The sequence below is a fragment of the Symphalangus syndactylus genome, chromosome 20 (genome assembly GCF_028878055.3).
Source record: "Symphalangus syndactylus isolate Jambi chromosome 20, NHGRI_mSymSyn1-v2.1_pri, whole genome shotgun sequence".
NCBI classification, from domain to species: domain Eukaryota; kingdom Metazoa; phylum Chordata; class Mammalia; order Primates; family Hylobatidae; genus Symphalangus; species Symphalangus syndactylus.
Window position 1 is genome coordinate 30235636 of NC_072442.2, and position 27470 is coordinate 30263105.

General features: G+C 41.7%; 1 protein-coding gene across 4 annotated transcripts; it reads right to left on the reverse strand.

Moving 5' to 3' along the window:
* Positions 1-6912: 6912 nt before the first annotated feature.
* On the reverse strand, positions 6913-26494 carry WSB1 (WD repeat and SOCS box containing 1). 4 transcript variants are annotated; one of them, XM_055256568.2, is made up of 9 exons: positions 26125-26494; positions 18522-18690; positions 16848-17116; positions 15578-15709; positions 13341-13441; positions 10938-11110; positions 10044-10157; positions 8585-8692; positions 6913-8003 (listed from the first exon to the last, which is right to left on the reverse strand). In XM_055256568.2, the coding sequence occupies exons 1-9, from the start codon at positions 26162-26164 to the stop codon at positions 7844-7846; spliced, it is 1266 nt and encodes a 421-aa protein (XP_055112543.1). In that variant the 5' UTR covers positions 26165-26494; the 3' UTR covers positions 6913-7843. The 4 variants fall into 4 exon arrangements, with proteins under 4 accessions (XP_055112543.1, XP_063486024.1, XP_055112544.1 ...); XM_063629954.1 differs by having other exon boundaries at positions 18522-18597; positions 26125-26461; XM_055256569.2 differs by lacking the exon at positions 10044-10157 and having other exon boundaries at positions 26125-26474.
* Positions 26495-27470: the final 976 nt, after the last annotated feature.

The window sequence follows — 27470 nt, forward strand, 5'->3', positions numbered from 1 at the left end:
AAAGCTCTGAAAGTTACAAGCTGTTAAGCAGCCAAGCCAGCAATCACCCGTCTTTCTTGGGACTGCAGCCTCAGCCAACACTTCTGCAAAGTCCTCTGGGCAGCAGGCCCTGTGGTGAGAAAGTGGGCCAAGCTGCTATATGAACAGCCTCCTGATCTGAGGCCAGATGGGGCCAAGCCTAGAAAGCTGGGTCTTTGCCAGGTGTTGAGCAGTGTGACCCAGACACAGTCTGAGGGAGCTGTTTTCTCCACCCAGCACAAGCTGGATGACTGTGCACCGGGACGCCCATCCCAACTCCCCAGGCCAGAGCTACTGCTATGACTGCTGACCGGGGGCTGGTCTCTCACCTGCCAATGGCATCAACAATCACTGTGACCCAAATATCAGCCAGGGGTACAGTCCAGTGGGAAAAGGTTGAAGGATTCCCTCAGGTGTAAGGAATTTGCATTCTAAATGAGTAACCAACACCCAAGAATGAGTACCTAGCAACAGGGCATATTTGAAAGGAAGTGATGTGGAAATTAGGACTCTGATGGAACTTGAGAAATGGGCAAGATGACTTCTGGCTGGGCCAGCTTATCTGACCACCAAAAAGAGGCCATTTAGGTAATGCATCATAAGCTCAAATATACAAGAATTGGGTTTGTTATGAAATTGGGTAAAACAAGTGAGACAGGCTCATGTCACCCAGGGGGATGGCAGGGACAACCTTTGACTTGGGGCCTCCCGGTTCTATTTCCCCGAAGCTGCCTGCAGACCCTTGCAACACAGCAAGGCCACAGTAATGTTTGCTGTTTCTCTTCTGAGCTCAATTGTTATCAGCCAAGGGAGAACTTGAAACCTGTGTAATTCCTGCCAAATCATGTTAGGGGTCTTAGAGGTGGAGAGATGGTTGGGGAGTACACAGAAATCACTGTCTGTGTGCTCTAGCAGAGTTTATATCTAATTAAGAAGTTTTGGCCAGGTGTGGGGGGCTAACACCTGTAATCCCAGCACTTTGGGAGGCCAAGGCGGGAGGACTGCTACAGTCTGGGAGATGTAGACCAGCCTAGGCAACAAGACCTTGTCTCTATAAAAAATAGAAAAATTAGCTGGGTGTGATGGTGCATGCCTATAGTCCCAGCTACTCAGGAGGCTGAGACAGGAGGATCAATTGAGCTCAGGAGATGGAGGCTGCAGTGAGCCGTGATCGTGCCACTGCACCCCAACCTGGGTCACAGGGTGAGACCATCTTGAAAAAATAAAGACGTTTCAAGGAGGCATTCCTGCTGTTCCTATGCCTTAGTCCATTTGGGCTGCTAGAAGAAAGCACCATAGACTAGATGGGTTATAAACAACAGAAATTAACTTCTCACAGTTCTGGACATTGGAAGTTTGAGATCGGGGTGCAGGTCCTCTTCTCGGTTAGACTGTTGTCTTCTCACTGTATCTTCACATGGTGGAGAGGGAATGAGAGCTTTCTAGGGTTCCTTTTACAAGGGCACGATCCCATTATGAGGACTCCACCCTCATGACCTAATCACCTCCCAAAGGCCCCACTCCCTAATACCATTACATTGAGGATTAGGATTTCAACATATTACTGGTGGTGGTGGGGTGTGTATACAACATTCTGTCCATAATATTAACTGTGCTTTTCCTTAGCCATTACTGTGAGATTAACATTGTGAATCATACATCTTACTGGGTTTCCCATTTTGTGTGTTTGTTTTTGACACAGAGTCCGGTTCTGTCATGCAGGCTGGAGTGCAGTGGTGCCATCTTGGATCAATGCAAACTTTGCCTCCCAGGTTCAAGCTATTCTCCTGCCTCAGCCTCCTGAGTAGCTGGGACTACAGGCATGAGCCACCACGCCCAGGTAATTTTTGGGGAGTATTTTTAGTAGAGATGGGGTTTCACCATGTTGGCCAGGCTGGTCTCCAGCTCCTGACCTCAAGTGATCTGCCCACCCTGGTCTCCCAAAGCGCTGGGATTACAGGTGTGAGTCCCTGTGCCCGGCCATTTTGTGTGAGTTTTGTGCCAAATATTTAGCTCACTCGGTGCAAATGTATGTCTTTAAGATTTCCATTTAAGGCAGGGCGTGATGGCTTACACCTGTAATCCCAGCACTTTGGGAGGCTGAGGCAGGTGGATCACCTGAGGTCAGGAATTCGAGACCAGCCTGGCCAACATGGCAGAACCCTGTCTCTACTAAAAAAAAAATATGGCCGGGCATGGTGGCTCACGCCTGTAATCTGAGCACTTTGGGAGGCTGATGCAGGCATATCACGAGGTCAAGAGATCGAGACCATCCTGGCCAACATGGTGAAACCCCATCTCTGCTAAAAATACAAAAATTAGCTGGGCATGGTGGCACACACCTGTAGTCCCAGCTACTTGGGAGGCTGAGGCAGGAGAATCGCCTGAACCCGGGAGACAGAGGTTGCAGTGAGCCGAGAATGCGCCACTGCACTCCAGCCTGGTGGCAGGGTGAGACTCCATCTCAAAATAAATAAATAAATAAATAAATAACCCAGGCGTGATGGCACGGCCTGTAATCCCTGCTACTCAGGGGCTGAGACAGGAGAATCTCTTGAACCCGGGAGGCGGAGGTGGCGGTGCGCTGAGCTTGCACCACTGCATTCCAGTCTGGGCAACAGAGTGAGTCTCCGTGTCAAAAAATATATATATACATATGTATATATATTTCTGTTTAATATCAGCCTCATTCTTGGCTTTTTTTTTTTTTTGAGATGGAGTTTCACTCTTGTTGCTCAGGCTGGAGTGCAATGGTGCAATCTCGGCTCACTGCAACCTCTGCCTCCCGGGTTCAGGCGATTCTCCTGCCTCAGCCTCCTGAGTAGCTGGGATTACAGAGGCATGCCACCATGCTAGGCTAATTTTTTGTATTTTTAGTAGAAGCAGGGCTTCACCATGTTAGCCGGGCTGGTCTCGAACTCCTGACCTCAGGTGATCCACTTGCCTTGGCCTCCCAAAGTGCTGGGATTACAGGCGAGGGCCACTGCACCTGGCCTCTTGGCTCTATTTTAATCATTATCTTTCTCAGGTACCTCTCTAATGCCCATTATCCTTAATCTATTTTTTATAAGAACATTTCATTATTATTCAACAATTTGGATGCATAAAACCACCTAGTGGAGTAGCCATTTCACTTCTCTTACTTACTGATCTATACTCGAGCAAGCTTGTCCAACGTGTAGCCCACAGGCCACATGCGGCCCAGGACAGCTTTGAATGTGGCCCAACACAAATTCATAAACCTTCTTAATAACATTATGAGATTGTTTTTGTAATTTTAAAGCTCATCAGCTATCGTTAGTGTATTTTATGTGTGGCCCAAGACAATTCTTCTTCCAATGTAGCCCAAGGAAGTCAAAAGATTGGACACTCCTGTTCTAGATGATTTCTATAGCTCACGCTTTACTTCTGGAGAATAATTTTTTCAGAAAGAGCCATTGATGCTTCAGCCTTATTTAAAACCAAACAAACAAAAACTCACTATAATGACGGTGACAGGCAACACTGTATTATAGGTTTTCCTAACAAAACCTGTAATACTACTTTCAGACCAGACGACCAACTGTTCTGTGGAACTATAGAGAAAATTCCTTATTTTTATCATTATCTTTAAAACAGAAACCAGAAGGATAATGACAGTAGTCTCTAATAAAGAAAATAGTGCTGGAGTTTATAAAAATTGAATTAAATCATTTTTCCTTCTCCAATTCCAGCCCTATTCAATCATTTTCTGATTCCTCAACTGTTAAGATAAGCCTAGACAGGCCAGGCACTGTGGCTCATGCCTGTAATCCCAGCACTTTGGGAGGCCAAGATGGGCAGATCACTCGAGGCCAGGAGTTCAAGACGAGCCTGGCCAACATGATGAAACCCTATCTCTACTAAAAATACAAAAATTGGCCCAGCTCACCCCTGTAATCCCAGCTACTCGGGTGGCTTCTGCATGAGAACCACTTGAATCAGGGAAGGCAGAGGATGCAGTGAGCTGAGATTGCACCACTGCACTCCAGCTTGGGTGACAGAGCGAGATCCTATCTCAAAGTAAAAAATAAAAGCATATATAATGTCAAAAAACAACCACACAAAGCTACCCCACCCCACCTGTAATAAAACAGGTCACTTTATACCTGGCTCAGACCAGATTTTTGCTGTTGGCTAAAGAATGCTTTATGGATCAAAGGGCAGGTTGAGATTGCCTACTTATGTTCATTCCTTCCAAGCATCTTACTATAAACATCTGCCAAGGTTATGACGAGCATGTCACTAGGTTGCATTTTATTAGTTGCTGCCAACAGCTCTACTTCTGATGGAAAAGAATTTAACAACAAAAAAACCCCAGTATGCTCCAACTTATGCTTTTATCACCAAATGATAATACATCCACACATAACTCTAGGTAATTTTATAGTCTATACACTTGCTAGTTAAAATGTATTATCATAAGCCACAGTCTGTTCAGAATTACTTGGGTAAAATGCTATGTCACCTACAAACCCTCATCTTATTAATATGGAGGTTGTAATCACTGTCTCAATGGTTTCTGGCTCGTGAAACTTCTCATGCTTTCTATTTTCTTACGCCTGTGCTGGCTGGCTGACAGCCAAGTCCCCTGCCTCTGCCACTGCCTCAACCCATAAGCATGCTACAGTGCAGTCCAACCTTTTTTGGTCTTGCTGATCCAAGAGCAGTGCAAACCAGTTGAATCCAACTTTATCACAGTCACAGCAGGCAGGAAATTTCAAGGATCGTTAAGTTTAAGATTTGCCAACCTAAGATCAAGTTATAGGTTTTAAAGTGATTTCATTATTGCAAAAGGATAGCTTGGCTGCTGAGTGTGATTTTCCTATGTTCACATGTACTCCATGGGATTCTAAAACAGAAAATCAAATCTGAACATAAATGATCTCTTGCCAGCTCTCCAAATGACAGGCTTGTGGCAAAACAGGAGAAAGAGGCAGTGTCATTTTCAAATCATGTAGCTAGAATCTGATCCAAGTCCATAATCAACAATGTCTTCCCTATTTTCCTTTGGTCCTTCAGTCTATTATTACTGTTATTACCTTCTTCCCCACAGACAAATGGAAAATTCAAACGTTTCTACTTGACATATATGCTGCAATCTTCCTTTCACACTGGCACGCACTATGGTTTTCACGAGAAGAGGTGGCAAACAGGTGAACATCTCAAGAGAATGTAGCTTCCAAAAATGCTGTTTTAGGCCACGTTCAGTGGCTCACACCTGTAATCCCAGCACTTTGGGAGGCCAAGGCGGGCGGATCACGAGGTCAGGAGTTTGAGATCAGTCTGGCCAACACAGTGAAACAACGTCTCTACTAAAAATACAAAAAAAATTAGCTGGGCGTGGTGGGGGGGCGCCTGTAATCCCAGCTACTTGGGAGGCTGAGGCAGGAGATTCGCTTGAACCCAGGAGGTGGAAGCTGCAGTGAGCCGAGATCGCACCACTGCACTCCAGCCCACGTGACAGTGTGAGACTCCGTCTCAAAAAAAAAAAAAAAAGAAAAATGCTGTTTTTACTTGACTGGATATGTTGGCGTGGAAAGTAAAAATAATGCAATGGTGTGAAAAGTAATGGTATCTTATTTATTTATTTAGAGTCCTACTCTGTCACCCAGGCTGGAGTGCAGTTGCATGATCTCAGCTCACTGCAACCTCCATTTCTCCAGTTCAAGCAATTCTCTTGCCTCAGCCTCCTAAGTAGCTAGGAGTACAGGCACCCACCACCATGCCCAGCTAATTTTTGTAATTTTAGTAGAGACAGGGGTTTCACTATGTTGGTCAGGCTGGTCATGAACTCCCAGCGTTAAGTGACCCACCTGCCTTGGCCTCCCAAAGTGCTGGGATTACAGGTGTGAGCCACTGCGCCCGGCCAGTATATTTTAAAATTATAAAGCCGATATATTACAAAGTAAAATACAGGGGAAAAAAAGTCACAAGAAGTATAAAGATTAGATGCTTCTTGTGCTTCTTTTTGTAAAATACAGATGATCCTCAAGAAGTAACTTGAGCAGATTTTCTACTGGCTTTCAAATTGATAACCCTACACCCCCTATAAATTTTTACATTCCTTAACAGAGCTAACCGTAGGAACTTCCAAATAATTTCTCAGTGGAAATGAGTCTTCAAAATCACACATGGCTCATAAGAGTTTTGCTTTTTCTATGCCTTCTCAAACGACCTAGACTGCTAGATTTTCATAACTACTTTAACCAGATAGGCTTACTATAGGCTGGTAGTTCCCCACTAAAAGATATTTTTCTCTTGCTTAGTAGTCACCTTCCTGTGTTCTAGAGCTTCCCTATGCTTTTAAAATATGCATTATTACAACAGTTCTCCTAAAAACAAAACCACCATAAGAGCTGCTGCACTCGGGGAGCCCTGAATGAACTCTAGAGCAGCGCCTGAGTCCTGCGTTCTTTCTTCATTGTCCTTTTTGCTTAATTTGCCCGTGGTGTACCATCAACCTTACAATGGAGACAGAAAGTACTCCACCTAACCTATTTAAGAAACGTTTGCAATATACTGTTTTTTTTTTTTTTACAAGTCTTTAATTAAAAAACAACAAAAATATATAATTGAGCATTTTACATAATGCATACATTCTTAATATCTGCAGGTAAGATAAACAACAGAAGGCAAAAGCAGATATACTGTATTGCTTCTTTGGCAACTCACCAATATCATCCCCTGCAGAAACATAGTTTTTTTTTTTTTTTTTTAATCCATGGTCTTAATTGTCCCTTAGTACAAACAAAATATTTAGCAATAATACAGTAGATGGATTCTTCAAATTCACAACAATTTATAACACTTTATACCACAAGGGTAAACTAGTAAGCTGCTTTCTAAAATTAAGGCAGCCAGCAGTGTTTAGAGGGGGAGTACAAAAAAAAAAAAAAAAAAAAAAAACCAGACATCCTTTTTCTAGTTATATCCTGGCTCTGCCTTCTTTGTTGTTATTGTTTTTAAATAATGTCACATTCAAGCTCTACGTCTTGGATGACATTCCTAAGGATAATAAAATCCTTTCCCTGTACATAAACTGTGTTTCACTTCCAGATCAGTCTGACACTCTCCAACAAAACCAAATACATTTCGTATGAGGCAACACAAACTTTTTTTTTTTTTTTTTTTTTGAAATAGAGTCTCGCTCTGTTGCCCAGGCTGGAGTGCAGTGGTGTGATCTTGGCTCACCACAACCTCCGCCTCCTGGGTTCAAGCAATTCTCCTGCCTCAGCCTCCCAAGTAGCTGGGACTACAGGTGCACACCATCACGCCTGGCTAATTTTTGTTTTTTTTTTTGTATTTTTAGTAGAGACAGGGTTTCATCATGTTTGCCAGTCTGGTCTCAAACTGCTGACCTCAGGTGATCTGCCCGCCTCACCCAATTCAACTTTCTTAAGTCAGTATTTACCACCTAACTCAGTGTCCCAGAATTTAAAAATTCCTTGCACTTTACAGCAAAGATACATATTGTGGCTCTACTGAAGCAATATATACATGTCAGAACTAAAAATCAGAAAAGCAAAAGGGTCCATTCAACATATAGCAGCTTATATCTAAATATATACATGTATGTATATGTTTTCACAGTTAGATCTTTAAAAAAATTTATATTTGATATGTTCAGAAATATTTCTAGTCTATAAATATTTTAAAAGCTCAACTGATCACAATGCAGTACAAGAACATATCAAATTAAATAAATCTTCTATGTCTTTAAAAACAGATAACTGAAGTCAGTAAAGCTTGAGGTTTGTGTTAAGTGTATTCTGTCAGTCCCTACTACTAGGGAAGGCAGAATCTTCTAAATACGATACAAGAGAAATTCCAAAAGCTTGGAAGGAATTGGCAGCTCCTCAACTTCTTGGGTGGGCATCACTCTTCGGATTGACATGCGACATAAATGTTGCAGGCTAGGGACCTGCCGTGGAGTGGCCCAAAAATACACACTTCCGTCATGTGTCCTAAACAGAAACAAAATACATGCTTAGTCACCCAAGTATATGTATTTCAATGTCGCTACAGCTCAAACAACTATCATTCAATACATGTGAGTACTGGAGTCACAAACTTCACATTAAAACCCAACTAGGAAGAACTAACCAGTGATGTGTTCCATGACAAGGTAACACTACTATAAAGAACACTTATTAGAGTTTTACTGACAATGAATTACCAGTTGCTAAAAGCCACCTTAAATTGGCCCTTAAAGAAAACAGAAAAATGGGCCAGGTGTGGTGGCTCATGCCTGTAATCCCAGCACTTTGGGAAGTTGAGGCGGGAAGATCACTTGAGGTCAGGGTCAGGAGTTTGAGACCAGACAGGCCAACGTGGTGAAATCCCGACTCTACTGGAAAAACAAACAAATAAATTAGCCAGGAGTGGTGGTGTGCACCTGTAGTCCCAGCTACTCGGGAGGCTGAGGCAGGAGAATCTCCTTGAACTGGGAGGTGGAGGCTACAGTGAGCAGAGATTGCACCACTGTACTCCAGCCTAGGGGACTTCATCTCAAAAAAAAAGAAAAGAAAGAGAAAAATATATTTACCCAGCAGCTAAAACACTGCCATCAGTAGAGAAGGCACAGCAAAGACCATTGCTCAAAGGTGCAACTTGCACTGGATAATCCTCATCAATTCTCCAGAACCTTACCATTCTGAAAATGAAATAAATTATTTAGTAACTTGTAGAAAATGTAAGGTAAAAGCAACTTTTTTAAAATTTAGAAAAGCCATTGAGTTATGAGTCACAAAATACACACACAAATCACACCAACAGGCAATTATTATAACTTGCTTTATACAATTACAAAATATTTTAAGGTCTGTAATACCAGTTGGTAAATTGGATAAACTTTTACTTAAGAGACTACAATGCATGGCTGCCTTCCCTCCTTCCCAGTGTCCAAACCTAGAATGTTCACACCCGGAAACTTTCTCCTTACTTTCCTACACTTACAATACAATCAATTTCTAGTCTGTTTCACTCTTTTCCCAAGACATTTTTAAAAGCTAGGTGGGCCTGGTAGCTCATAACCATAATCCCACCACTTTGGGAGGCCGAGGTAGGTGGACTGCTTGAGCCCAGGACTTTAAGACCAGCTTGGGCAACGTAGGGAGACTGTGTCTCTACGAAAATTTTTTTAAAAAATTAGCCAGGTGTGGTGGTATATCCCTGTGGTGAGAGATACTCGGAAGGGTGAGGTGGGAAGATCACCTGAGCCCAGAAAATCAAGGCTGTGGTGAGATGTGATTGCACCACTGCACTATAGCCTGGGCAACAAAGCAAGACCCTGTCTCCAATAAACAAACAAAAAAAACCAGGAAAGGAAAAAAAGCTTTTCACCTAGGCTGAGTGTGTCTACAAATACAGCAGAGAACTCACATGCAGAATCTATCTGAGCAAACAGGAAAACAATGGTTGCAGAGAAACAAAAAAAACAACCTCTCTCCATGTTTGCTAACATTCTGGAAAGAGAAGAGTTGCCTTATGAATTGATATCACCCAACTACTCAATGCTATATGCATGAACACTGTATGATAAAAGGATGTGAAAATGAGATGGCTGCAACTAGTTTCTGCTTCTTACCAATAAGCAGCACATCTCATTCATGTGACATTTCATATTCTAATCTCAATCATGGTGGATACAAATTACTATTTATTTGTAATTCTTTTGGTTTTACTATTTGTTTCACTTCAGAAATTTCCTTCTGCTTCAACTTTTGTTAAGACATTACTTTAAAAAATCTCTGTAAGCTGGGCTAAAAGCTGACTAAAAATCAACCCACTATACCTAAATAAGTTAAACAAGGAACACAGGGAGAGGCATGCATTATCTTTAGTTTACACAGATAATCGTTCAGGCTGATATTCTTTAAGACACAACAAAATCTCCCAGGGGCTTGTGTTGAGGAAGAGACATTAAAACTCTTAACTGCAGAAAGGCTTTAAGGCTTAAGAATGTAGAAGGTAGTGGTAAGTCAAGCTATAACGCACATACTTACTTATCATCAGCAAGGCTTGCAACATGCAGTCCATCATGGCTAAAAGATACAGATCGTACCCACCGGTCATTTGCTCCTCCAGCAAATATTGGAGTAGGTGGGGGAAACAGGTGCCTGAGGTCAAATACATGTTTTCAGTGGATATCAGTCACTTCAAGAAAACAAAATTACCCAGGTACAAAGTCCATCTGTCTTTGAATAGTGTTTAAAGTAGCCTTAATTAATATAACTGAGAAGACTGAGTAGAGATGATACGTCCAAATTAAAGTCACCTGAAAAGAACTAATCTTTTATGGCTGGGCGCAGTGGCTCACGCCTGTAATCCCAGCACTCTAGGAGGCTGAGGCAGGTGGATCATGAGATCAAGAGATTGAGACCAGCCTGACCAACATGGTGAAACCCCATTTCTACTAAAAATACAAAAATTAGCCAGGGCTGGTGGCAGGTGCCTGTAATCCCAGCTACTCAGGAGGCTGAGGCAGGAGAACTGCTTGAACCCAGGAGGTGGAGGTTGCAGTGAGTCGAGATCACGCCACTGCACTCCAGCCTGGAGACAGAGCGAGACTCTGTTTCAAAAAAAAAAAAAACCACAAACTTTTATGATTTAAGATAGTAAGATTAAGTCCAACTTTGGTTTTAACTGTTTTTCTCCAACAAAAACTCTAAACATAATTAGTACTTCTATAGAGAGCTGGGTACTGTTAAGTAGCAAGAGATCCAAGTTTACTTTTAGAATTTATATCGAAGGCTTTCCGTAGTCAAGGGCTTAAATAATACCAAAATTTTAAATTACAATAGACTGTAATTTTAGGTTTCATATGCTGGTGATTGTAATTATTCACATAACTTGATAGGCAGAGATGAATTATAGACTATAATTCATGCTGTACCCACCCAAATTCCATCAGAATGTCTCCATTATGTGGATCCCAGATATACACTCGAGTATCGTAAGACGCAGTAGCCAGTAATGCTCCATCAGGAGAAAAGTCACAAGCTACCACATCATGGTGATGTCCTTCTAGTTTCCGTATCATGGTGTATTTATCCATATTCCAAAGGAAAACCTGCAATAAAAAGGCACATGTTATAGCTTCATTCAGACACACAGAGGACAAAATGGCACATCTTAAACTAAAACTGCTAAATTTAATTAAGATTATATTAAGCATTATAAATTATGAGTAATTTAAAGAATATGCTCAGTGTCATAGTCAGATTAAAATCAGTCTTTAAGTTAATTAAGGCAAACATGCAAATTCTATTTCAAATGTTTCTGTTAAATGTTAATTTAAAAATAAGCCTAAACATAAAATAAAGGCAATGCAATTTAACCACAAAGCTATACTGAAATCCATTTATTCCAAAAACTACTTAACTAAAATATACGGAAATAAATAGGGTTAAGTACTACAAACCCCCTTCTCTTTTTTTTCCAGAAACTACCAGATTTTTAAAAAAATATACAGACAGAAAACGTAAGGTTAACAAATTGTTACTCCACTGGCATCTCCCTTTGAGATAATCACTTGTTTACAATAGGCTTGGGTCACCAACTTGAGCCTAGGAAGAGAAACAGATACTGCAAGCAAATAGAATATTCACAGCCAAATGAAATTTCTTTGGCAAACAACAAGGATGTTAAACCACATTACAAAATGAAAATGCTATTTTATGAAAATAATACAATTACATTTCAATAAATCAAAATTTAACCATCTTATTTTTCCCAATCTAACCACAATCATAAGTCATTTGAATATAAAACGGTTCAATTATTTAAGAATAAGTTCACATACAATTTTAGATTCTAAAGATCAGTAGTTAACTGTGCAGAATAGCTCTAAATAGGATTCTAATGTTTACTTCAGTATGTTATATTAAATGTGAGCTTGGAGGTTTATCCTAATAAGGCAATCTCTCCTCTTGGAGTAAAGCAATCCTTTTTGCTTTTTTTTTTTCTGCACAGACACAATACATTATTTCTAAAAGAAAATAAGTACAAATTTTAAATTGAATCAAAGACGTAAGATATCTCTGGAATCTTAAAGAATTCCAAAAAATAGCACAGAGAAACCATTTGAAAGCCAAATAATTTACATTAAATTGGTTTCACTTGTCAGACCCCCATTCCATAAAACTGGAAAATCAATTTACTCAGGAGTCAGTGAATTTTACTGTGGGGGAAATTACTTTAAAAAAGAAAAAAAAGAAAGAAAGAAAAGCAGAAAGTGGACATCGACCAGCACCTGTGTACGTACAGTACACCTTGCAGCCGAATGCAAGGTTACTTCATCCTATGGTAAAGGTCGCCCCCAGCCCGGTAGCCAGAGATGCCACTCTTTCTGCCCAGCTAACACCATTGTGCGCCTGTGTGCGAGTGGTGCCAGCATAACCTCAATCACACCAATATTGCTGCCACCACCTGTGACAGGGAAAGCAAGAAGCATATGGAAAACACACAGCCTAAAATAGCAATGTCAACATCTAGTTTTGTTCTTCTTATGATTTGTAAAGAACTAAACTGAGTATCTTGCTTTAAACTTCCAACATTTATAACTATCATTTTAACATACTCCTTGGGTAAATAAAATGCATTTCAACTAGCCTCCCACCCTCCATTAATTCAAAGTGTATTGTAATTATCACATATATTTGGACTTCAACCATTTTATAAATACTTGAAGCTACTGAGATCAATTTAACTATACTAACTTAGAGCTGGTAAACAACTACAAGAGTTCATCAATAAGCATAACCCTCTTAACAGTCACTTTACTTAAGCTGTCTATAGGTATGCTATGTAAGACAAACAATATCAAATTTCACCTATAACTTAACTCTAGGACATACATGAGAGCTATTTTTATATTTTTTAAGTTACTTTTTTTCAGTTAAATGTACAGGACCAGCTGGGACTCAAAACTTTAAAAACAGCAAACTGGACCAAAAAAAATAGAACAACAGAGAAGAAAATAATTAGCAAGGGAATGTCTTAACATATAGACTACATCTCTTCTATAGCACATACTTTTCTAGATTTACAAAAAAAAAAAAAAAACAACCCTGATATGCCCATTATTGTCTATTATCTCTAAAAACAATCCAACTTCTCACTTGGCAATCAATAACTATATTTAATTTGCTTCATGCAAATTCTCCCCCATCATGAAATAAAACATTTAAAATATTCATGACACCGAGCACAGACTTCATAGATTACTTAGATTTAAAATGATTATGCACACATTATCATAATCCAATTCATAATGAATGTACAAGAACTTTGACACGTACTGTTTTACTGGCTCCAACTGAACACAGCATAGAAGAGTCAGGAGAGAATGCACAGCTGTACACCCAATTCTGATGCCCCCTCAATACTTTCATCATGTTTCCTGAACAAAAAAAATAATCTGTATTAACCCTAGAATCCACTTCAAATGAGCAGTATTTCAAAACAGCAGTAAATCAAAGGATCACAAACATTTATAGCTGAAAGCAATTTATCTATAACGGTTACCGATATACACCAGCTGCTTAGGTTTTAAATTTTACTGGAACATAATCCTGTCCATGTGTTCATGTTGTGCCCTACAGCAGACAGCATGGTTCACAAGCCTCAAATATTCAACATCTAGCCCTTCAAGAAAAAGTCTGGGGCCTGGCATGGTGGCTTGTCTGTAATTCCAGCACTTTGAGAAGCTGAGGCGGGCGGATCGCTTGAGGCCAGGAGTTCGAGACAAGCCTGGCCAACAGGGTGAAGCCCATCTCTACTAAAAATCATTAAAAAATTAGCCGGGCATGGTGACGCATAGCAGTAATCCTAGCTACTTGGGAGGCTGAGGCACAAGAATTACTTGAATCTGTCAGGCAGAGGCTGCAGTGAGCGGAGATCGCGCCACTGCACTCCAGCCTGGGCGAAAGAGCGAGACTCCGTCTCAAAAAAAAAAAAAAAAAGACGGAATTCTTTTAGTCCAATCCCCTTATTTTAAAAGTTAAGCAACTGGGCTGGGCGTGGTGGCTCACGCTTGTAATCCCAGCACTTTGGGAGGCCGAGGCGGGCGGATCACGAGGTCAAGAGATCGAGACCACGGTGAAACCCCGTCTCTACTAAAAATACAAAAAATTAGCCGGGCGTGGTGGCGGGCGCCTGTAGTCCCAGCTACTCAGAGAGGCTGAGGCAGAAGAATGGCGTGAACCCAAGAGGCGGAGCTTGCAGTGAGCTGAGATTGCGCCACTGCACTCCAGCCTGGGTGACAGAGCGAGACTCCGTCTCAAAAAAAAAAAATGAAAAAAAGTTAAGCAACTGGAACACAACAGCAAGGTTAAGAAACTTGACTATCTTCAAAATGCCTTTTCGTTCTTCATTTTTGAGAACCTACAACTCACTCCAAAGTCTTTGTGTATTTATACCCACAGCACACAACTATGCTTAAGTATACTGAACTCTTAGTTTTACAAATACTGAGTGCCTACACATGCCAGGCCCTATGCCGGCACTGAGGATATAACTGGAAATAAGGCAAGGACCCCACTATCTTGGAGCTTATATTTTACTAAGCCTATATTCTTAAAACATGTACATTGCTGAAATTAGTTTCAGATAAGCAAGCATCATTCGATATGCAAAATAAAAAAATTATTAAAATATTTCAACTGTTGGGATCCCTTTGCACCTCAACAGCTGAGCAGATTTGTTGATGTTAGCATAGAACTTTATTAAGGAATGGTTACTATCTATCAGCTGGAACATCTCCAGATCTGAGGGTTTTGTTTCCTACTAATTCAATTTAAGCTTTATTACACCTAGGCAAGCCTGTTAACCTCCAGCTTGAGGCTGTTAGAGCACCAACAGACCTTAAATTTAAGGTTTTAGTTAAAACATATAAACTCTTTCATTAGGGACTGAGAAAGGGAAGAGATGCTCATCTCAAATGAAGTAGCATCTCCAAAACTTTGTAAGGCTTTAGAGAAAGGTGAGTATTTGACACCAACGTATCTTTCTATTGTATTGGACAGTGAATCTTTCACTGTTTATAAAAACATTTCTTAACCTAGCCAATTTATTATAACGTTTACTAATATTCACATGTTATAAGTTCTGGTATGTAGGTCACGTTTTAATTTAAATTTTATTAGATACTAAGTTACTTCAAGACCTACCTAAATTTTCACTAAGCCAATGCAGTAAGTTAATAACCCTCCCTAAGGGGACATAAACACAGACTGGTTCCTGTAAAACCCTAAACCTGATCCATATTTGGTCCTCAGATAGTTGATACAGATCTATGTGATTAGTTTCTGAATAATATCAGATCGTTTACTTCGAATAACTGTTGGCCCCTATTCTGGGTCACATTTATGTTTTTCTTTGATCTATTCAGGAAAGGAACCAAAGTGTTAGGCAGAGAAAAGGAACTTTGATCACATGCCATTTTTAAAGTCAAATGCCCCAGATGTTCCCAATACCTCTCAACAGTAGTATCAAAAAACAAATCCTAGTTCATAGCTTGGAAAAAAAAAAGACATACCATCATCTTTCAGGTCCCACACTCTGAGAGTTTTGTCTCTTGAAGCTGACACCAGGATCAAGCTTCCATCTGGAGCAAAAGTTAAATCTCTGACCACTTCAGTATGATCTACCAAATTAAGGAGGAGTTTTCCTAAATATGATAGAAAAGGGAAAAAAAGACAGTATTAATATATTTTTGTTTTGTTCTTATTTTTCTTGAGACAGGGTCTCACTCTGTCACTCAGGATGGAGTGCAATGGCGCAATCTTGGCTCACTACAGCCTCGACCTCCTGGGTTCAAGCAATCCCCTACCTCAGCCTCCAAAATAGTTGGAACTATAGTTACAAGTCACCACGGCTGGCCTTTTTTTTTGAGAGATGGAGTCTCACCATGTTGCCCAGGCTGGTCTAGAACTCCTGGGCTCAAGTGATTCCCCCAGCTTTGGCCTCTCAAAGTGCTGGAATTACAGGCATGAACTTTAAAATATAAAATCAAATTATTTCTTTGCTTGTTATTTCCCTGGCCTAGGAATGTTAAGCTCCCCAAAAGATACATGTTATCCCACAACAACTTTAGTTTTCAAACATGATCCTGGTGAAAAAAATGTATTTAACTAATAATGTAAGAGCTTTGTTTTCTAAGACAATCTATGTGTTCATCTTATTTTTTTCAAGAACCCAAATTTTGACTCAGTATCACCTATGTTAGTATCACTTGTTACGTTCTAATGTACATGTTGTTTTAATGCTTCTTTAAAAATCCTTTACATTTTTGAGTATATATTATATGCCAGAAAGTGTTTTAGGCAATAAGCAACACATTTATTTCTAGCTGCCCAAAGAATTTAACTTCTCAATCTATCTAAACTTTCACTAAACCTTTCCAAGGTGAGATAATGATTACTGAAATCTGATTTACCTCGAAAACCCCTAAGCTATCAATCATTGAAAAAGCATAACAAAGAAAACACCTTGACATGTAATTCATTAACTAAATAACTAGTTTATAAAGAACAACTAACTAAACATTCCCTAGAAAATCCTTTCCTACTATAATACTCTCTAAAGAGTGATGAAGCAATATGAACTCTATTGTTTTCCTAAATTAAAATCATGAGCTGAAGAAGGTGATATTCAGGTCAATTATAAAGACACACCTATGCCATCAATTCTTGCTTTTCAGTAAGCTGAAATCCTCAAATCTCAATTCCAGTGCCTATGAGCAGTGCCCATGAGCAGTGCCCTGCATCATAAAATAATACATTCGCTTTAAAACTATGAATCCATACCTGTATATACATCCCATATTTTGATACGCCCATTGTTCAACCCTGTAGCAAGAAGTAGCTGATCTTGTCCAAATCTGAAGCGATGCCATTCTATATTTACACAGCGACTCTGTTTTTCTGGAACTGACGACCCAAAAGCAAGACTCCACACTATATCTCCACAGTCTATAATATGTTCACGAGGCTCATTTTTCTGACCACCATCACTATTTTGTCTTGGCAATCTTAAACTGCTTGAATTGGTAACATTCTTGGTGCCATGCAAGAGACTGGGGTGGGAGAAGTCAGATGGAAATTGTATTATTATTCACTCTGGACTCCTCTGGACATTGAATAATTACAAATGTTTGTTAAAATAACCTCTATTATTATAATGACACCAAATAACAATAGAATCCTATAGATAGGAAGGGAAAGGTTGATATTTGAACTACGAAAGAAGGACCAAATAAATTCAGGTCATTAATAGACATTCTCAGTGACTGAGTAGTAAGTTCAACAATAAAGCAATTTATATTATAACTTATTTGCCTCCCAAATTTTCCTCAAAACCACTGAATCAACTGGTGCTCCTTCAACCTAAAAACACAAGTATAAATAAGCAAAAAACAAACAAACAAAAAAACCCAGTAACTTAAGATATGGTCAAGCTGATACCAGAAAATTGCCTTAAGGGGGGAAAAAATCCTCAAACCATAATGATCAGTTTCCCATAGGTTCCAGACCTCAAGTTATATGTAATGAGAACATTAGTGACTATAACCATGAAGGTCTACTAGATACAAAAAAAACAGGGAAAGATCCAGTGTAGCATATGATACATTTTAGAAAAACTTTCAACAAACATCCAAACTCAATTTACCCCAGAGGGACTATAAGTCCATTAAAAACAAAAACAAAAACAACAGCAACAAAGGGCCAGGCTCGGTGGCTCACGCCTGTAATCCTAGCACTTTGGGAGGCTGAGGAGGGTGGATCACCTGAAGTCAGGAGTTCGAGACCAGCCTGGCCAACACGGTGAAACCCGTCTCTACTACCACGCACCAGGGTTATCCAACAAAACGTAAAATCCAAGGTGAATCCAAAAAGCTTCACATCACAGAAGTCACCTGCTCTGGCACAACAATATACATATACACTTGTCAGACACAATGTGACTTTTAACATACAGAAAAACAATGTATAAATAAGACCAGACGATTCTTTTTTTGTTGTTGTTTGAGGCAGAATTTGGCTGTGTCACCCACGCTGGAGTGCAGTGGTGCTATCTCGACTCACTACAACCTCCGCCTCCTGGGTTCAAGCAATTCTTCTGCCTCAGCCTCCCGAGTAGCTGGGACTACAGGTGTGCCACACCATGCCCAGCTAGTTCTTGTATTTTGAGTAGAGATGGGGTTTCACTATGTTGGCCAGGCTGGTATCAAACTCCTGACCTCAAGTGATCTGCCTGCCTAGGCCTCCCAAAGTGCTGGGATTATAGGCCTGAACCACCGTGCCCGGCCCAAAGAATTCTTTACACAAAATTTCCAATAAATATATTTGGCCCACGATTAAAACTCACAACATCATCTATAAGGTAAAACTTAAATATCAAAATGTTTTTATTACCCTACACTGAGAGAAAATGGTAAATTCCACAAACAGATATAAAATACAGAACAGAAACAGTCTTACAAGTTTTGAAGGCACTGGGACCACGGAACAAGCTTTACTGTGCGATGTCCTTGTGACCAAGCAAAGTATGAACCATCTGGAGCAAAAGCAACAGTCCAATTTTCACGACCACATTTCTTGTCAAAAGGAGCTGCAGGAGCTAAAAGTTCACCTATAGTACGTGATCTCACTAAAAGGAAAAATAAAAATACTGGATATCATATATAACCAACAATACATGTGAGACTGCTTCCATATTACTTTGGGATTGAGTTTCTTCCCTCTTCTATGCAGACAGGGTATAGTGAGTTCTGCATTCCATCCTCTAAAGGGCGGTATGCCGTATGTGAAGACCCCTTAATGATAATGACTATCTCCAAGTTTTGATAAAGTGATTTCCCTAAAATTTCACAATGCAAGAGTTTTTAAGAAAGTTTCTGCAAAAAAACCTGGTCAATAATAATGTAATGACCAATTAGACCTAACAATTACAAAAGTCCTAACTTTTCCATTGTATTATGTTCTCATCAAATTATTAACATTTAAAATGCAAGAAATTAAACTTAGTTGGCAGGAAAAGTATCTTCCAAATTAAGTTTCTTAGCTTTCAAAAACCATATCTCACCATAAAATACAATATTACACCATTACTCAAAGGAAAGCACTATAAAATACACTATCCAAACAAATATTTTTATCCTTTTCAGGCCCAGGTCACAAAAGTCACAAAACCCTCAGAACTAGAAGAGACTTAAAGCTTGTCTAGTCCAACCTCCCAACCAGTGCTTTAAAAAGGCATTACAGGCCGCGTGTGGTTGCTCACACCTGTAATCCCAACATTTTGGGAGGCCGAGACAAGCAGATCACTTGAGGTCTGGAGTTTGAGATCAGCCTGGCCAGCATGGTGAAACCCTGTCTCTCCTAAAAATACAAAAATTGGCTGGGCGTGGTGGTGGGTGCCTGTAATCCCAGGATGAGGCAGGAGAATTGCCTGAACCCAGGAGGCGGAGGTTGCAGTAAGCCAACTAAGTGCCACTGCACTCCAGCCTGGGTGACACAGTGAGACTCCGTCTCAAAAAAAAAAAAAAAAAAAAAAAAGCTAAAATAAAAGAAAATGCATTACAGCCAGGCATGGTGGTATGCTGGAGCGTGTCTGTAATCCCAGCTTCTTGGAAGGCTGAAGCATAAGAACTGCTTGAACCTTGGAGGTGGAGACTGCAGTGAGCCAAGACTGCATCACTGCACTCCAGCCTGGGTGACAGAGCAAGACTGTCATAAAAAAAAAAAACCCCAAAAAGCATTATATTTGTGATTCTCAAATACTGGTCCTTAAGAGTCTTCCTAATGGGACTCAGACTGACTCAAAAATGGAATTATTTTGGTTTTTAAGGACAAAAAATGGACAATGTCATATATTTTAAATTCAGATTACTCAAATTTTGTATTCCTAACAAAAATTGGCATATTACCAGAGTATATGGAGAATATTACTTCCGTATTTAACAAAAAGCATGACCAACAAGCTCATACTGCAATGCATGCATGCAAACTCAGCTAGAATTTCCTCAATTTGGGGAAAGGAGCCTCTTTATCAGTGTATCACCTATTTTGGGTTGGTCTTAATTTTCCCTATTATCTATTTTGTGGTCAGTTGTCTGGTCAATTGTACAGTGTATCATAATATATTTTTATGTATTTCTGGTTTAAACTTTGCAACACCTAAGCTTTAATATATTCTATGTATTGCTGTTCACGTAAGAACCACTTCCACTGCTATAGTTAGAGAACCTGGACATGGACACCCCCCCACACCCGAAAATGTACTTCTTCAGTCTGAATGTATGCTCCGTCAATAGCTAGTATAGCACCTGGCATATAAGAGGTGCTCAGTAAATATTTACTGAATGAATATGAAAGCACACATTTATGCTCCCATTCTAAAGTGATTTAAATATGTTATCTGCCCAATTCTGACACCTTAACAAATAGGTGTCGTTTAAAAAGCAAAAACAAAAAGCCTGAGACCTACTTTTCTATGATATTCATAATAAGGCTTACACTATTTTGGTGCAACTGAGACCGCTTTTAATGACTCAAAATCTTCCTCCTACCACTCTACCCACTCAGTACTGATTCTGACCTAAGAGAATAAGCCTACTGCTATCCTCATATGGCATATATATATTGAAGATAGCCATGAATGAATCTTTTTACCAGGCTAAGAGATCTCTATCCTTTCAATCATACCTTAGATCACATGGTTTCAAGTCCATTTCCCATCCTAACTTCATCATACTTTTCTGGATAAATTCTAGTTAGTAGTGGCCCTCATAAAAGTGGCACCCAGAACTAACCACAATACTTCAGGTGTGGTTTAATCAAAGCTGCAGAGTCCCGCACCCACCCGGTATTAGCACAGCATAAGATGACATTAACTTTACTAGCGGTAACATAACTTTGTTTTTTTGAGTCAGGGTCTCGCTGTGTCACGCAGGCTGGAGTGCAGTAGCACAATAACTGTGCACTGTAGCCTCGACCTCCCAGGCTCAGGCAATCCTCCTGCCTCAGCCTCCCAAGTAGCTGGGACCACAGACATGCACCACCACACCCGGTTAATGTTTTTATTTTTGTAGAGGTAAGTTCTCCTTTTGTTGCCCAGGCTGGTCTCAAACGATCCTCCCACCTTCAGCCTCCCAAGTACTGGGATTACAGATGTAAGCCACGTAACTTTCTTAATACAAAATTCACAAACTTGGTGACCCTCAAATGCCTGCAGATACTTTTTTTTTTTTTGAGACGGAGTCTCGCTCTGTCACCCAGGCTGGAGTGCAGTGGCGCAATCTCGGCTCACTGCAAGCTCCGCCTCCCGGGTTCACGCCATTCTCCTGCCTCAGCCTCTCCGAGTAGCTGGGACTACAGGCGCCCGCCACCACGCCCGGCTAATTTTTTTGTATTTTTAGTAGAGACGGGGTTTCACCGTGGTCTTGATCTCCTGACCTCGTGATCCGCCCGCCTCGGCCTCCCAAAGTGCTGGGATTACAAGCGTGGGCCACCGCGCCTGGCGCCTGCAGATACTTTTAACATACAAATGATTTCAGAAAGAGCATGCTGCTCCAGGTTTCCTTACATTTTTCCAAACCTACGGCCTTATTTCTTCCTTTTACCAGGGTTCTTTATATGCCTGGCCTCTGAATTTGCAACCCCTGCCTGCCTAATTTTTTAGACAGGGTCTTGCTCTGTTGCCAAGGCTGGAGTGCAGGGGCAAACTCATAGGCTTAAATGATCCTCCTGCCTCAACCTCCTGGGTTCAAGCAATTCTCCTGCCTAAGCCTCCCGAGTCGCTGGGATTACAGGCATGCACCACCATGCCCTGCTAATTACTATTATTATTTTTTGTATTTTTAGTAGAGATGGGGTTTCACCATGTTGGCCAGGCTGGTCTCTCGAACTACTGACCTTGTGATCCACCTGCCTCAGCCTCCCACAGTGCTCGATTACAGGTGTGAGCCACCACGCCCAGCCAAAAAAAAATTTTTTTATAGACAGGGTCTTGCTATGTTACCCAGGCTGGTCTCCAGCTCCTGGCCTCAAGCGATCCTCCCACCTTGGTTTCCCAAAGCGGTGAGATTAAGGCATGAGCCACTGCATCAGGCACAATTTTTTTTTAACTTGGATTCCTGTTTAACCACATCTATCTTTCAAAACAATTTTAAAGCATTTTAAAAACATTTTTAGGAGGAAAAAAATGCTAAGTTCACAAATAAGGGAAGCAAGTTCTAAAATTCAACTTAAAAGTCTCTACGGAGAATATTTATGTAACTTGTATACAAGGAACAGCCCTTGCATTCAATTTCAAGAACATCTAGTAAATGAGACTAAAATTAAGCTCTCCCTTAGCAAGCATAAGTGAGACTAAATTTCTCATACAAGACTGTTTTTTTTTTTGAGACGGAGGCTTGCTCTGTTGCCCAGGCTGGAGTGCAGTGGCACGATCTCCGCTCACTACAACCTCCGCCTCCCGGGTTCAAGCAATTCTCCCTGCCTCAGCCTCCCGAGTAGCTGAGATTACAGGTATGCACCATCATGGCGCCCACCACCACGCCCAGCTAACTTTTGTATATTTTAGTAAAGATGGAGTTTCACCATGTTGGCCAGGCTGGTCTTGAACTCCTGATCTCAGGTGATCTGCCCGCCTTGGCCTCCCAAAGTGCTGGGATTACAGGCATGAGCCACCGTGCCCGGCCTAGACTGTATTTTAAGTTTACTCTATATTTTTCTTCTACCTTGACCACCATCATGGAACTCCTTGTGTATAGTGGTAATAGGACAGGCACACTGGTAACCCAACACTTTGGTAGGCCAAGGTGGATGGATCATTTGAGCCTATGAGTTTGAGACCAGCCTGGGATATATAGGGGACCTCGTCTCTACAAAAAATTTAAAAAATTAGCGAGTGTGGTGGCATGCACCTGTAGTCCCAGGCTGAGGTGGGAGAATTGCTTGAGCCCAGGAGGCAGAGGTTGCAGAGAGCCAAGATTTCACAACCACACTCCAGCTCGGGTGACAGAGCAAGACTGTCAAAAAAAAAAAAAAAAAAAAAAAAAAAACAGTAGGCTGGGGGCAGTGGCTCACGCCTGTAATCGCAGCACTTTGGGAGGCCAAGGAGGGTGGATCACTTAAGGTCAGGAGTTCCAGACCAGCTTGGCCAACATGGTGAAACCCCCCGTCTGTACTAAAAATACAAAAAATCAGCCGGGTGTGGTGGCACGAACCTGTAATCCCAGCTACTCAGGAGAGTGAGGCAGGAGAATTGCTTGATCCCGAGAGGTAGCGGTTGCAGTAAGCTAAGATTGCGCTACTGCACTCCAGCCTGGACTGGACAGAGCGAGACTCAGTCTCAAAGGAAAAAGAGTAAAGTAAAAGAGCGGTAACAATTACTAAAAAATTGGTTCAAATAGATAGCAAAGACAATGAAATAACAACATATTTATAACATAATTCTCAAATATATACAAACTCAAGAAATAGAGCCATTATAAAACCTACCAAATAAATGCATTAATCTGTTAAAATTTACTAATAATTGCCTTGATTGTGTTTCTTTGCTGGATAACAGGTATATCAAATTGCCTTTGGCACTTTAATAAAATTATTTAAGTGCTCAGTTTAAATACTGGTACAATTCTATAAACCTAGCACAAAGTTTGTAATAAAGTGCTGTGAAAAAAAATTTTTCAGTTAAACCTTTATTACATTATCTGTAACTGTTTAATGTTAGCAACAGAAATGTATGATTTAATTACCTTGTTAAGGGAAAGGCTGCCATGGGAAATCAGCCATAAGATACACTACATTATTAGTATCTGTAAAATAGTAACATACCATCTGAGTCACTGCTGAACCAAGCAAACCAGATTTAGCTCCTTCTTTACATTCCTCCCCCAAATTTCATAACCAGAAAGGGACGATTTGTGGCAGTGCCTTGTGAAAGAGGGCAGTAGCTCAAGGCAGTAGTATCATATAGAATTATTTAATCATTCATGGAAATCTTGCCTCTACTCTCTGTATGTCCTCAAGAAACTAAACTTGGCTTGGCTTTTAATTAACACCCAAGAAAAGAAAAAAAGTAATTCCTTACTCATAGATTTAAAAAGCTACACAGAGAAATGTTTAACCTTGTATCCAAATGATAATTCAAAAAAAGAAACAAAGAAAAAAACTGGGGCTAAAAAAAGCTCAGAAAAAGCAAAAGTTCTTCTAGGTATTTGGCACTTAGCTAGTAACTTTTTATGCCATATCCAGGAAATAAAACTGAGACCTAAATATGAAAGAAAAAAAAAAGAAAAAAAGAAATCAGGGGGCTGGTGGGGGAACACTTAGTGGATGGTTCTACTTTATGTAGGTATGCTCTCCATCTCTATCCATCTCTTAGAAAACAGAACCGGAAATCTGGGCGAGGTGGCTCACACCTGTAATCCTAGCACTTTGGGAGGCCGAGGTGGGCGTTTCACCTGAGGTCGGGAGTTCGAGACCAGCCTGACCAACACGGAGAAACCCCATCTGTACTACAAACGCAAAAATCAGCCGGGCGTGGAGGGGCATGCCTGTAATCCCACCTACTCAGGAGGCTGAGGCAGGAGAATCGCTTGAAACTGGGAGCTGGAGGTTGCAGTGAGCTGAGATCGTGCCATTGCACTCCAGCCTGGGCAACAAGAACAAAACTCCATCTCAAAAAAAAAAAAAAAAAGAAAACGGGACGGGAGAGTTTTCAAAATGGTTCATCAGGATGAAGTAAAAAAGGCAGATCACTCGTCTATAACACTATGGTGTAGTGAAGTAAAAGAAAAACCCACTGGACTGATAAAGAACTTTTGAGTTCTTTGGCCCACTTCGCAACATACTTTCTAGTCTTAAAATACAGTTAAAATAATAACTGGACACAAATTTGGTGTTCTTTGCATCTTTTTTCTTTTTTCTGTGTGAACTCTGCTACAATTTTTTTCCTTTTTTTCTGTTTGTATCTTTAAAAATGGTTATTAAAACCAGGGTTAAAGTCCTTTCCTAATCAATCATCCCTAAGACAACAAAATTCCAGAATTCTAAAACAGCTGTTTCTAGATATAAAAATTCACCCACATACAAAATAGTAGGCGTTTTGGCTACTTCAGCCTCTTTCCTTCTCTAGAAATAACTCCTCCTTGTACTTAGTAAAGGCACACATTCACTTCAAGAGTAGGAAAATGTAAATGCTCTCTGCTCAGTGGCCACAGCTAATTATTACTTAACACAGTAAAATCAGTGTTTGCTAAGTGTATCAGCCAATGTACAGCACCCCCCCAACACCGTCAAACGTTGTTCCAGTTATTTTACTTTAAAAGAGGATTTAAATAATGCGACGTGCTTTCCACTGAGCCACTAAGTAGGTGCGGACGCACAACCTTCAACACTAATTGCCCTTTACTAAGCCGGCCAGGGCTAGACACTAAGCCAGAAAAGCCTTTTCCAGAGTTTCCTCTTCCGCACAAAAGCTTTCCTTCTGTCACTCCACCCAACCACCCAGCTCCTCCCTTAAGTGTTTGAAAGATAATTCTAAAAGTCTCCTCCCCCGAACCGCTGCCTTTCTTAAGGCCACACCATTTTTAAAAATACTGTATTGCTTTTGCCAGGCTGTTGGGACCTCTTCCATCTCCTTTCTATCTAAGAGTGGTTGGTACACACGAGGACCCCCTCCTTTCATTACTGCTCACAACCCACAAGTTTACTTTCCCATTGTAAACCTAAAGTCCCTGAGTGGCCCTTCCCTGTCCACTCGACAGTCATGCCCTGAGCCAAGAACTCCCAGGACAAGAGCCCTGCGCGGACCTCCGACGAAGAAACCGGGGTCCGTGCCCGCCCCAGCCACACGGCAACCGCGAGGGAGCACAGTACGTGCTGCATCCACGTCGGTGCCGTTTACCCCTCCGCCAACTCCCACCGAGGCAGCTTCCTCCTCCTCGCTAGTGGGCTGGCTCTGGCGCACTGGAGCTCTTCTCTCAGACTCGGAGTCGCTTCCTCCCAAACCTCCTCCGGGGAGTCCCTGCCTCTCCTCGGCCCTCATGCGCCCACCCACGGTCCCAATCCTCACCGATCTCTTTCTCGTTGACCCTCGGGGGAAAGCTGGCCATCTATGGGGCACCGTCTGATTCCGGGAATACGATGCGGACCCAACGACAGAGAAGAGAGTGGCGAGCTCTGAGGGGCGTGACGTGAAGTTGGTCCCTCCCGGGCCCGGGGACAGCGGAGACGGGCGGGGACGGCCGCTGCGGCTTCTGCTAACTGCTCCGGAAAGCTCCCGAAGGCCTCAGACCAAAGTACGGAGTCAACCACAGACAATAGACCCTGCACCCAGCCTCGCGCCTGCGGAGCAAAACAGTTCCCTGAACGCGCCGACTGCAAACGAGACACTGGAGTCAAAATGGCGGGCGGCGCGGGAGATATCTGGGCGGCAGGGGCGCGGTCACGTGACGTCAGAGCCCCGCGGCCCCGCCTCCCGACGCACGGGACGTGATCTCCCGGGCCGGGCGCGCGCGCGGGCGTTGCTTGGGGGCCTCGCAGAGAGAGATCCAGCCCAGGCTGGTTCCGCTGTCTGAGCCTGTAGGCCGGTGGCGTCTTCTGGGCCTGGATGGTCTAATATGGAGTTTATACGCTGAAGTGGCTTTGAAAAGGGCAAGCAGAGTATTGTATTATTATTAGCCTCCTAGCTTAAAGATTGCATGGAACTTAAACTGGCTGAACCGAAAAGAACAAAAAGACATTTCAGGTTTTCACTCAATTTGGCCAACTCCCCAGCCCACAAGTACTAGGGAACTGAAGGATGCACTGATGAAAAAGATAGGATGAAAATTAACATCGTTGTGCACCACCTGTCCAGCTGCGATTGTTCGGACCTGAGCCAGCAGGTTTTAGGAAGGGCCGAGGGGAACGAGAAGGAGACTGGGGCGTGATTGCGCCGCACCGCGCAACGGGACTTCCCTGGACTGCCTTTGTCCTGGCCAAGATGGATCCCACTGTGTCAGCTAAGAATTGGTCCTTCCTCCACCTTACCTGAAGGCCTCTGGGAGGCACCTAGTTGTCCGCACTTCAGACTGATAAATGTGTCAGTGTCTGCCAGATGCCAGCTTGGTTCCCGGTCACAGATGACATATTTGCATTTTAATGGCTTCTTGTGTGGACCCTAAACATTGCAAAGGCCTGGGGCGTATAAGACTGGGAATTTCAAATATGTGGTAGATATTCATGGGACAGGGTAGAGTGTTGCATAGCCGATTTTTTTTTTTTTTTTTTGAGACGGAGTCTCGCTTCCCCCAGGCTGGGGTGCAATGGCGTGATCTTGGCTCACTGCAACTTCCGTCTCCCGGGTTCAGGCAATTCTCCTGCCTCAGCCTCCCCAGTAGCTGGGATTTGTACAGGCATGTGACAACAAGCCCGTGT

Bases quoted from the DNA above. Each gene is read 5' to 3' on its own strand.
- WSB1 (XM_055256568.2), bottom strand. From the start codon at position 26,164: ATGGCCAGCTTTCCCCCGAGGGTCAACGAGAAAGAGATCG. The intron at 17,117-18,521 runs GTAAGACTGTTT...CTCCCACCCCAG, and splicing joins TCCCAGTGCCTTCAAAACTT to TCTCTTGCATGGCACCAAGA. The intron at 11,111-13,340 runs GTACGTGTCAAA...TTTTTATTGCAG, and splicing joins CAGTTGGAGCCAGTAAAACA to GTTTTCCTTTGGAATATGGA.